Here is a 12,353-nt window from a genome sequence, read left to right as displayed (position 1 = left end):
ACTCGTTGAAACAATGCCACCATAACTTATGAGGTATGTCTGTTGTCAAACAACGCGTCAATTAGCCGGTCTCTTTGCATGGACCCGTGAAGATCCGGGTTAGAAGTGGTCTTTGGCAACCCAAACTTGTCGTAAGAGGCGACTAACGGGATCGGGTAGTCAGGATCGCTGGCATGGTTGACACATGTCATCAGTTCCCAATTGCTTGGATCGATGCTTATGATGTCGATCACTGGATTTCCTGGTGCAGACTCGATTATTTACAGACTGATGCCATATAGCTGGGATATTGCTCAGATCACCTTTACACTACAAACAAATCAAACCTTGCAACGACTTGATGTATATCCCACCACTACCGACTTATATAAAGGCAGTATGTGGAGTAGATGACCATAGGCTGTGGCACAAATCACAGGAGAAATATCGCCCTTTCTGCGATGTAATCTTATAAGTCATTGGTCAGAGAAGTCACTGTATTCTGTCTGGCTGGGACCAGGCCAAGGGTACAAACCATGGAAGCAATGGCGATCAACCCAGCAACGACCTTCTAGTGGTAGATCCAAATCCCAGCTTTCCATGTGGCTGATCACTGCATTTGATCAGTTCCCTTGAAGACCCAGGTCAGAAGTGATGTCTACCAACCCATGCTTACCGTAAGGGGCGACTAGCGGGATTGAGTGGTAACGTCATCGTATCCAAATTGCGTTGATCCATGCTCATGTTAATCGCTGGACTGTGTAGTCCAGACTCGATTATTGACAGACTGGAATATCTGAGTGCTTTACAAACAAGCCAACAGTCAGGATGCAAACATTTTGAGGTAAATGAAGGTAACAGTGAGATTAAGATATTCTGATACAGGTAATTTCGAAAGTTATTGGTATATTTAGGAGATAAACGTACTGTGTTTGGAAATTAGATGAATGTTAGACCGAATTGATAGTCTCTAAATTTCATTTGAAGCCGAACGCGTCTGTTGTGTTGATATTAGTCATGTTGGTGGCCAAGCTGAAGTAGTGCGGCAGTGTTGTATACGTGCGCAGTGAAGCGCCGTGAAATCAGACGCATTTTCAATCCAAATTGATACCGTCTGATTTTATGGATTGACCAGTCACATTCGCGCATTTCACGTAGCCATGGTAGAATTAACGATTACATAAATACATTAACAGTCTGTGGCACTGCATCCATTGTGCCCCAAGCCCGTAAAATCTGTTTGCTCATGTCAACAAGACGCTTACCAAATGCATTTGTCTGCTGATCATGTGAAATTCATGTCTTATCAAACCCGTCTGATACTATCGCATACACATTATCTGACCTATAATCCCCAATCCTGATTTTGTTGATTCAATTGCTTATCATTTTTTGGGGCCAATGGGACCTAATCTTTGTATATGGATACGACTGGCCTGGATTTAGGAAAATGGCTTGTGTGGACTTGCCACACCCAAAATCTGGGTTAAGTCCATACAAATGTCTTGAATCTTATCTGGTCTATAAAACAGGTGGCACTTCCCATACTATTTACATGATCCCGTCACATTGTATTTTTTTAACACCAGCATATTATACATGTAGTGTTCAGAAACATGACTAAAACCTTTATTTTACATATTTTAGAAATGGATCACAAGATTTACTAATTACATTCAAGATTTAAGAGTATATTAGTAACGATCACAAAGAATATGCTGATAAAGACATTAGAAGATAATGTCATAGAAATGTAGGAACACTCCTAGCTTGAATATGCTAGGAGTCAGTGTGGGATACCAACAATGAACATGCATTTAAAGATTTATCTTATTACATTTTATATGATTATGAAAATTGAAATACTTATACCGTTTATTTTGTCAAAAGTGCTTCTGACAAATACTGACAAGTATATATTCTGCAAGACAGGAAACCCTTATGGAAATCCTTCTCATTGTTGGGAGCGTTTAGTCGGGAGACTTATTTGCATTGCACTCCATCAGGAGAATGCCGAATTATTCCATATCCTGAGTTATATGCAGGCAGGTTCTACTGTATTTGGCAGTTTCCCTTAGCGTGTGTCTGCCATGCTAGTAGGAGTCCGGGCTTCTGACCTACCTTCTTGGGAGTGTGGGGCGGTGGGGTAACCTAATGGTTAAAGCGTTGGCTCGTCACGCCGAAGACCCCGGGTTCGAATCCACACATGGGCACAATGTGTGAAGCCCATTTCTGGTGTCCCCCCGCCGTGATGTTGCTGGAATATTGCTAAAAGCGGTGTAAAACCAAACTCAGTCAGTCAGTCTTGGGAGTGTGGTCAGACCAGTGCAGACAACGATTCGTTCGAAAGATATGGAAATCAGCGCCAAACAGTGCTTAATATTAAATGGCAATAGAGTGTGTTTACAGAATGACCATCTTCATCATAAAATCATCGACGTTTATTAAATGTTCAAGTTTGTCTTATTTTATGACTGTATGGCCGCGTGGGTTTAAAACCAGAGTAATCTTACACGCAACCCCTTATATACGTAGAGAAACAAATAAAGGAACACAGGAAAACTCAAGTTCCTTTATTATTTTCCAGTTTTCATCACATCAGCACTATTCAAAGCTGGTGATGAAAATTAGAAAATATTAAAGGAACACTTGAATTTGCCTGTGTTCCTTGTTTTGTTTCTCTACGTATATAAATTCATTTTGATCGGATAGAATTATTTCTCAGAAATATTCAACAACGAAAACGCCAGATAGGCATCAAGATAGAAAATAAATCAAGACCAAGATGTCATCACTTTCGTTTTCAGCACATTTCCTGTACCTATGCATGCAACAATGTATAAATGAGTAGATAAATACCTTCCTTCCCAGCTACATATTTTTAGCATATGATAAATAATTTTTCCATTAACTGTGAAATTCGCACAGGCAATTTGTTTTCACTTACTGGTGAAAGATGATTAAGATATTTTATGTTATGATTTACATCTGTTGCAAACTTATTTTTCTAATTCGACTTGAAAAGTGCTAGCAGGCTTTAATTGTGATGGTTTTATTAAATTATCTTGCTACACAACATCAAATGATGACATTTTCCTGAAACATTCAATTCGCGGTATCAATTATTTAATTGTTTGTAAGTTTACCCAACAGGACTGACTCCCCCAGCCACAGCAAAGCTGTTGACCTCCACTATAATAGGTTCAGACTTGAGACTGACCACCCAGCGTCCACCGCTGGACGATGGTGTTGGGGCCGTGGTCAGACCATCAGGGGTGATGTATTTGGCCGACTTGGGCTGAGCTCGTAGGTTCACGGAAACAGACTGAGATGAAGTGTCGTCACCACTGATGGGTCGCCAAGCTACCACGTGGGTTACCATGTGAGACACAGACCCATGTTTCATGTCCCCAAGGAGATAGACATAGGCATCACTGTCCTCCTTGACGACCTGCAGGAAATGTGTGTTGCCCACGTAGTCAAGGAAGTACTTGTGGATGTCAAAGACCTTCTTCTTGGCAAAGCTGACCTCCTTGGATCCTGTCAGTCCGCTACGACAGAAGATGTGCTGGGCTGAAGGACTGCATTCCGCCTTATCCAGGTTGGCGTAGAAAAACCATGTCGCCCTCTCAATACCTGGAAAAAGAGGACATCGTCAGTAATAATATGGGGCGTGGGGTAGTGAAGTGGCTAAAGAGTCCGCTCGTCACGCCGAAGACCTGGGTTCGATTCCCTACATGAGTACAATGTGTGAAGCCCACTTCTGGTGTCTCCCGCCGTGATATTGCTGGAATATTGCTAAAAGCGACGGAAAACTAAACTTACTACTTTAATGTGGGGTATCATATTATAACAGGTTTCATAGAGACATAAGAATGTACCTAGCCTGGCCATGATCAGGAGAGCCCGGATGCCGTACACTGACGCCGCCCGCTCAGACACACACTCGGAGTAGGTACAGGTTTCTCCAGCTCCAGGGCAGTCCCAGCCGTACTCGGTGATCCACACAGGGGTGTTGGGCATGTTCACGTCTCGCCATCTGATCATATTCTTCATGCTGTTGAACTCACTCAGGGGATGTTCGGGATGAGACAAAATACGTGTACCATTTGGCAGCGTTACAAAGCTGTACACATGTTCATTCAGGACATCAATGTAGGGAGCGATTGCCTCCGTCACCCTTGTTCCGATGTAGTTCGCATGCCATGGAGGGTTTTCGGCAGTTTTGTCATGCGCCTGAAACGCAGCAGGTAAAGCCATGATTCCTGGGTCTCCATCTTTGAGACCTTTAGCCATTCCTTCAAGAATTGTAGCGTAGAAATCGTGGAGATAATCCCAAGGCTCATTTCCCACTTCTGCTGCTGCGACAAGACCATTGCCTTTCGTAGGTCCGAAGTGAGCAGCAAAATCTTTGCCGAACTGATACGCGTCTTGTTTTGGGTTTTTCCATACATTTGGAGGGTACTTATCAGCCTTGAATTGAATGGAGGCATCAACAGACAGATTAGCCTTCACCCAAATGTCGTATTCCGTATCCCAGTTAACCCAAGGTTGGGCGTTGGTTCCATGTCCCTGAGCCATTTGATCATACCCAGCCCTGTTGCCGGGTTCCTTCACATCCCACCCAAGCTGGTGGTAGTTCCTGGCGTGAGAGGCCACCTGATCGTACAGGTAAGCTCCTTGACCCGGCTTTAGATTCACACTAGGACCTCTAGATCCCCATCCCCAGATGCCATTCACACCAAACATCTGGTGCAAAGATTTGGTATTGGGCTTAGGTGGAGGTGCAGGCCCCCAGTTGCCGTCAGCTCCAAAGGCATCAAGCTCCCAGACAAAGGATTTAACCCAATCTTCAGTGTGGATGTCGTGTTCAACAGCAACATACCTAGCCTGAACAGGAGGACTTATCTTGAACAACTGTGCGTTAATAATTTTGGGATTGATATCGGTAATTTTATGCCAAGTCTTCATGTCAAGTGATGTCAACAGTCTTGAATAATATGTTTCTGTTCCAGGCCAGGATCGAACTCTTATAGATCCAAGAGTCTCCACTGTGCCAAGGTCTACTATCAAACGATCCACACATCCTAAAATACCAAGAGCACCTATTTCTTGAATGGAGAAAGCCTTGCTTGAAGTTATTGAAATTCCCGACGCAGTGGCATTATTCAGAGGCAGTGTCTCTTTATGATAGTCGTCCTTTGTGTCCATGACCTTCACTGTCTTATGGTTATTGCCATGATCAACGGTCAAGGTCGCCTGGCCACCAAAACTCCCCTTCAAAGTGACGAACCGAAGAGGAGCATCATTATCAAGTTTGATATGAAGCTCAGCTTTGCCATTTACAACGTTAGCTTTAAATTCTGTACCCCAGTTTGCATCGGTAGCGGTAGCTATCCCTGAAACACCCGATGAGCTGGAGCAATGACCTTTCTGGCAGGCGTTTAACAATACATTCAAGTCTGCATGAGAAATGTATTGCGTTGGTAAACAGCCTTCTGAAGTCCAGTGGGTGCTATCTTTGTTATCTATTACCAAATCCGCATCTTTCTGATTGGATGAGGCAATGACCTTTGATCCAGGTCTTTTTGTGTATGAACCAATCAAACCCGCGTCAGGGTCCCAACTCATCACGTGACTGCATGTCACTAACAAGAGGATGGAAAGGAGACGCATGGTGCAATCTGTCTGAAAAAACGCAGGAAAGATGATCAAAACACAAGATGTATGGTGAATAGACGTGGGGATTTCGTTGTTGATAGCAGAGTGTGAGTGAGTGAGTGAGTTAAAACTTAACGTCACATCGGCAATATTGCAGCCATATCGTGACGAGAACAGTTTATATCAATATTCAAATCAATAAATGTATTACGTAAAAACCTGTCATCGAAGGACAGTAAAACTACTAGAATATCACAGCTCTTAATTTAAAACTAGTACGCCATCATAAAAATATATCACGAGAGACAAGAGTACAATATAAGAACGGGCTATTGATCACCAGCAACTGAAGGTTGATCACCATACTAAGGACCATGGGGACTTACAGTACCTTTGCTACCTACATGGACCCTAGTTGGATTTACATCATCCCTTCAGCAGCCGGCGATTATAGTCAAATTTAGCCATATTTAAAATCACAAAAATTCTACGCTTAAAATCCTGCTAAGTTTGAAATTTACTTTGAGAGTTTTGGGACTTACGTGTTGATAGCAGATGCCACAGTAAATTAGATTTATATTTATGCAACCTTATTTATTTTCAAACGTGGAACAGAACTGATCTTTCGAGACGTTTCTACAATTTGTGCGGTACTTTAACCTGAACTCCAAAAGGGCGATTCTACATTTTTTACAACCTGACGTGCGTCTGGTATATTGGTCCAATGCTGACGGATTACCTTTCTGAAAACACTACTTCCTGTCAACTACCAACACTGTTCAAGTGATACCTCTGTCGTGACAATATTCCAGCTCTATGATGGCAGTCTGTAAATAGGTCTGAGCCAGACAATTCAGTTATCAACATCATGAGCATCGATCTACGCAAGTGGGATACGATGTAATTTGACATATAAGTCAGCGAGCCTGACCACCCGATCCCGTTAGTCGCCTCATACGACAAGCATGGATTGCTGAAGATCAATTCTAACTCGGATTTTCACGGATAGGACATATGTAAGTGCACTGACAGTTATAATAGTGATTGTTACTCATGCTTAGTGCTACCATTTCTTTGACCCATTGTCCTTTGTTTAATACATTTTGTTAACAATTCATTTGTTGACTTCACAGTTTAGTTTTCTGGGTTTACCTTTGCGTTTCAATCTGAAGAAACCAAATGTTCTATCAGCAGTAATATATGTGCATATGGTTGTGACTATAGTCGCTAATACAGTGCAAACATAACTCATGCCTAAAATAAGATCTTTCTGTCTAAAAAGAACAACAGAATCAGTCAGGGTTTTCTTGGTAGTGTTTCTAGTTTCATTAAGGGGAATCACCTCATCAATATCAGTTTCTGATACCTGACGGAATCGATTCGTCATCTTCTTTGTTGTGATCGATAAATCGAATGTGCAATTCAGTTTCATAGCTTTGAAAAGAAAACGTGGATTTTTTCACGGACACGTGGCCCACGCGGAACAATTAAGCTATCACTATAAGTACACGCTTAACATTTCTTGCACCCAAGTTGATAAAAGTTTCATTTTAATAGAGTTGCAAATGCTTACGTTTTTTGTGTTACTAAAGAGTTCTTGAAAGATAAACAGTTTAACAATGAATGACAGCGTGGATTTCAAACGTTTGAATGTACAGTTTCTGCACGAGGTCACGTGACTGTTCAGATGCGTACAAAGATCACCGTTTCAGCTACCGTTTTGCTTAATTTGTATAAATCCTTTATTTAGTTTCACGGTACTAGACCAATTTGTTTTTGGTGCTGAATGCAATGGTATGAACCCCAAAAAAATTAAGTTCGCAAATAAGTAAGAAAGTGATACGGCCGCCATTTTGATTGTCTCATTCTTTCAGTCCAGATTAAAAGCATTTAGTGAGGGTGCTCGTCGAGATAGGAGATATATTCGCCACCATGTGTCCGCGAGTTTGATATGGAGATTTATCATGTGTCCGAGTTAAATATCTAACTTGATATGATATTTAACTCGGACACATGATAAATCTCCATATCAAACTCGCGAACACATGCGTTCCGTTTCATATTTAACTCAGATACGTGATAAATCTACAAACTCGCGAACACGTGCTAACTTAAAATAACGTTAATCCGAGATGTAAGACCTATTATGGTAAGATTTGAATAATAAACTGGTCCAAGGAGAGAAATACTAACTCTAAGAATTTGACACTTTACAAATAATTATACTTTACAAATAAGTTTGCATGATGAATGAAGGCATTAGTCGAAAATGTTGGTTGTTTCATCCCAAGTAGTGTCACCCTGGTTGTTTCTTCCCAATTGCAGACTCAAAAAAGTTATATATATGTAGTGTCCATCTCCTAGTTGTGTAGCCGAGTGAGTGTAGATTAAAACCTATGGTAGAAATCATTCACTTTCATGTGGTGTTTTTTTCATTTTTTTAAACAGTTACAAGCGGTATCCCCATGGTCCAGTTCCAAACATCCTCAGTGGTCAAAGTCACAAACCCTGATGTGATCCCATGTACGTGGTCACGCCTGGTACCACCAACTCTATCTACTGTCAGACAATATTCCATATTCCCGTCTAACATCCTCTATTATTTAGTGCTAAATGATGGAAACTTCTGAAAAAGAGATATTCGGGGCCCCCACCAAACGTCCTCTTGCAAATTCTTACAAATAACAAAAACAATGATTTGTGGGAATTGTCCATTTGGGGCAATGTTTTGGCCCCGTTGATCACACAACATTATGGTTACGTCACTGTAAACCATGATACGTGTACTGGTATATTGTAGAACGCTCTCTGTGAATATTGAGTTCAGCCTCAGAAAAGAGCAGGATGTAAACGATGACAAAAGCATGTAGCTTTTGCTTTGACTTTCGGCTGTTGTGAGGAGTTCCGGATATATCCACATATCTCAGAGTCGAGAGGCGTGACTACCCGCCAGTGAGGTACGGAGGTTACTGTCCGTAATTGACCCACAATCACCAAACATCAGTAGAGTGAGTGAGTAAGTTTAAGTTTACGCCACACTCAGCAATATTCCAGCTATATGTCGGCGGTCTGTAATAATCGAGTCTGGTGGGTTACTGAAGGTTCATTCTAACCCGGACCTTTACGGGTAAACATCAGTAGACCGTAGAAGGGCTACTGCTAGTCAGTATCTGGTGAGGAATTCTTATCCTGATCATTTATAAGAAATAAAGTCCTATTTTAAAGTTTATACGCTTACTGAATGTTTAATTATGTTTGGGCGGTGGGGTAGCCTAGTGGTTAAAGCGTTCGCTCGTCTCGTCACGTTCGAAGACCCGGTATAAAGCCCATTTTTTCCCATATGTTGCTTTCACACTGTTGCTTGAGAGAGTAACATTGGTACATTGACATACATTGTTCACTCAGTTGGTCTTACCATTCTCAAAATCTAAAACTTATACGCTGTGGCATTTCTTCACGTATCTGGACATAATTATAATACATACTGTAGAGTGCCTAATATCCACCTCAAAGATGGTCAGTGGCGCTAGGACAAATTATGCATAAAGCTTACATATTTTGCCCCGGTTTCCCAGGCTGCCTGTGAGGCATTTGCATGTTAACAGTCATATGACCATCTTATCTCACCGGGTACCCATTCACTGCTGGTGAACAGGAATATTACTTATTTTACATCAGTATTTAAAGACCCGCGAAGGTCCGGATCAGAATTGATCTTCGGCAACCCATGCTTGTCGTAAAAGGCGACTAACGGGATCGGGTGGTCAGGCACATGTCATCGTATCCCAAATCCCTTAGATCGATGTTCATGCTGTTGATCACTGGATTGTCTAGTCCAGACTCGAGTTTTACGGACCGCCACCATATACCATGTAGCTTGAATATTGCTGAATGAGGCGTTGAAAAACAAACAAAACAAGCAAAAACAGTATTCAAAGGCCCCCATGTAAGCATATACATATATACATATACATATATACACTATTTATGCTAGCCGAAGAAAGTTTCATACAGACTATAGGCTAATACCTCCCTGGTCTATAACCCAAGTTGGACACAGATTGGGTAGACCTGCGGAGACGCTCCCACTAAACTTATATGAAAGACTCACCAGTGCCCAATCTTTCTTTGTAATGTCTCGCTAACGAAAGAAACGCAGAAACACTCTACTTACCTCCATTCAAAGACCTAATGGCACTTCAGGCTAGGTCGGACTAAATATATTTCACCGTCCAATCAGCTAACAGTAGATAAAGATACCATGTCAAGCCGTAGCTAGATCACTGGTGGAGAACACATTGGCCCCATTCATGGAGTGGTTCGCACCTAGGCCGTGGTTGTAACGAAGCAGCAACGGGATCCTCGTACATTATAAACATATGAAAAGTTTAACATATGTTATATTTGGCATTACACTTTCTTAGTAAAGTACAGATTCTAGTACTTTTTGGGTTGAGTCCCATCCGGGATTCGAACTTCCACCCTCAGAGTCAGGCATCTAATCGCCAGCACACAAAGTCAGCCGCCTAACCCGCTCAGCCAACGCGGCTTCCACGGCTTAAGAAAAGTTTGATGCGAGGCATCAGCACCACGGCAACACAGTATCAATTTTAATGTACAATAGAAAACCTTTTCAAAATGTTCAACACAGGCATTTATAAAACATTATCAGCAATACTGATTTCAATTCTTCAACAGTTTTACACCTGGACTAGGGCTGGGACGGGTAACCCGGATACCCGGGACGGGTGGGTAATGAGTTGGACCCGGGTACCCGTCTCAATACCCGGACCCGTTTTGATCATGTAACTAATAGATTAAACAATGTAATATGTTATTCTTTCATGATCTAAAAGTTGTATTGTCTTTGAAGATTTAGACATAATTACAATCACTTCATTTGAATATAATACATGGTTAAGATATTGAAAAACTGAACTTTTAGTCTCCGAGCTGAAAAATCTATTGCCCTTTCTTTCAAATTTGATGTCAGGAATTCATATAACGGGTATCCGGGTAGGGTAGGGTAATAGGGGGTGGGGTACCCGGGTAGAAAAATTGGACCCGTCCCAGCCCTAACCTGCATCCATTTCCCGACAACTAATCGATCGCATCATTTGCATACTGAATTTGATAAACCAAGCATTTCCACAGTAAATGAAGGTGCTTTTTCTAGTCAGGCCGGTTGTCGGACTTGAACTAGTTAACGAAATGCCAGGGTATAAGTACCTCAAATGATTGCGTTAAACTTTCCAACAAAAAGCAAGCCTTTCGGTTTATAATTCGAAAATATTTTTTTTCAATTGAAATTCCAATTTTGTAAGTTCAAAATACCAAAAAAGGTATACATTCAGATGAAAAACATGTCCCAGGCAACATGCAGCACGTGCATCATTCCTCACGTACACACTGTTTTAGTGTGTCCCTCTCATAATTGTGACGATATTTTATGAATTTATGGCGTTTGTTAAAATAATACTGCGCACTTACTGTGGTAGTTTTCCTAAGGCGCAACACAGGTAACCGTGAAGTCCGGTCCTTTGTCCTACTTTCGGGCTTCTTGACCTTGACATTAACCGTGGAAGTAGTAACAACTTCAAAAGATAAGGAATCACTCAGGACAACCTTCATGAAGGTGGTATATTTTGTTTCTATTTTCACCGTTCATGAACCATAATTGCTGTGTCTGAATGTACACAAAGCTGTGCGATAGGCTTAACATTTACATTCAGTAAACATGATTGAAAAGAACACAATTTCATAGTGCGATAACGTATTTCTGCAACATTTCAAACCAATCTTTAACTCTGTAAATAGATACATTCCAAAAATAGCAGCATCACGCACAAATCTGCCACCATATGTTAAATTACACTTTTTCATTAATTCATTAATTTAGCACTTTTGTTAGGATGAGTCCCATCCGGGATTCGAACCTACGCTTTCAGAGACAGGTTTCATTGGATGGTGTTTCTGAGCCAATGAGAGCAGTGGTTAGGTCACTCACTGCATGAAATAGTGCATTTCTATATGTGGACCCATCTTCAGAATTGTTGGATTCTATGCCCTATTGGCGACATTTTATATGGAAAATAACATTGGCATGGGTAATATACGTTCACATCTGTACAACTGGTACCTGCAAATGTTGTCTGTAATTTCATTGTGAACATTCTGGTTTTGTCAAATACTGCCAATGTCTTTAACGTGCTTAAGTTTTACTGATATCATTCCCTACTGTTTAATGATTGGATGGAGAGACATACGTAGTTCTAGAAACCTCGCCAAATTAGCTATTTCGATGCTTACCCGTGAAGATCCGGGTTAGAATGAGCCTTTAGTAACCCATGCTTGTCGTAAGAGGCGACTAACGGGATCGGGTGGTCAGGCTCGCTGACTTGGTTGACACATGTCATCGGTTCCCAATTGGGTAGATCGCTGCTCATGGTGTTGATCACTGGATTATCTTGGTCCAGACTCGATTATTTACAGACCGTTAAGTCTGTAGCAATTTATCTCAAACATGTTTTCACTGTGCGTAGCCATAAATATAACCATGAATGTAACCATAAGTTCACGTGACTTGCATAGTATTTTGTAGCATCAACAATTGTAATGTAGGCCTTAAGGCCAGAATTACCGAATAAACTGAATCTAAATCATATTTCCTTAGTGTCCCACAAGTCACACGTGGCTGGATGTCTTAATGCTAA

At 41.4% G+C, this 12,353-nt stretch overlaps 1 protein-coding gene across 2 annotated transcripts; it reads right to left on the bottom strand.

Annotated features, from left to right (window-relative positions):
- Positions 1 to 3,015: 3,015 nt before the first annotated feature.
- Positions 3,016 to 11,183, bottom strand: LOC124268973. Of its 2 annotated transcripts, none has more exons than XM_046703998.1 (3): positions 11,131 to 11,183; positions 3,861 to 5,667; positions 3,016 to 3,615 (listed from the first exon to the last, which is right to left on the bottom strand). In XM_046703998.1, the coding sequence occupies exons 2-3, from the start codon at positions 5,653 to 5,655 to the stop codon at positions 3,122 to 3,124; spliced, it is 2,289 nt and encodes a 762-aa protein (XP_046559954.1). In that variant the 5' UTR covers positions 5,656 to 5,667; positions 11,131 to 11,183; the 3' UTR covers positions 3,016 to 3,121. The 2 variants fall into 2 exon arrangements, with proteins under 2 accessions (XP_046559954.1, XP_046559953.1); XM_046703997.1 differs by lacking the exon at positions 11,131 to 11,183 and adding an exon at positions 9,815 to 9,872.
- Positions 11,184 to 12,353: the final 1,170 nt, after the last annotated feature.

The sequence above is a fragment of the Haliotis rubra genome, unplaced genomic scaffold (genome assembly GCF_003918875.1).
Source record: "Haliotis rubra isolate DU_JTF1 unplaced genomic scaffold, ASM391887v1 Scf141, whole genome shotgun sequence".
Classification (NCBI taxonomy): Eukaryota; Metazoa; Mollusca; class Gastropoda; order Lepetellida; family Haliotidae; genus Haliotis; species Haliotis rubra.
This window is presented reverse-complemented; position numbering and strand designations above follow the sequence as displayed.

What these genes read in the sequence shown, in the direction of transcription:
- LOC124268973 (XM_046703997.1), bottom strand. An exon ending in CCTGATCATGGCCAGGCTAG is followed by an intron (nt 3,616 to 3,860) that starts GTACATTCTTAT and finishes CTCTTTTTCCAG; the next exon opens with GTATTGAGAGGGCGACATGG.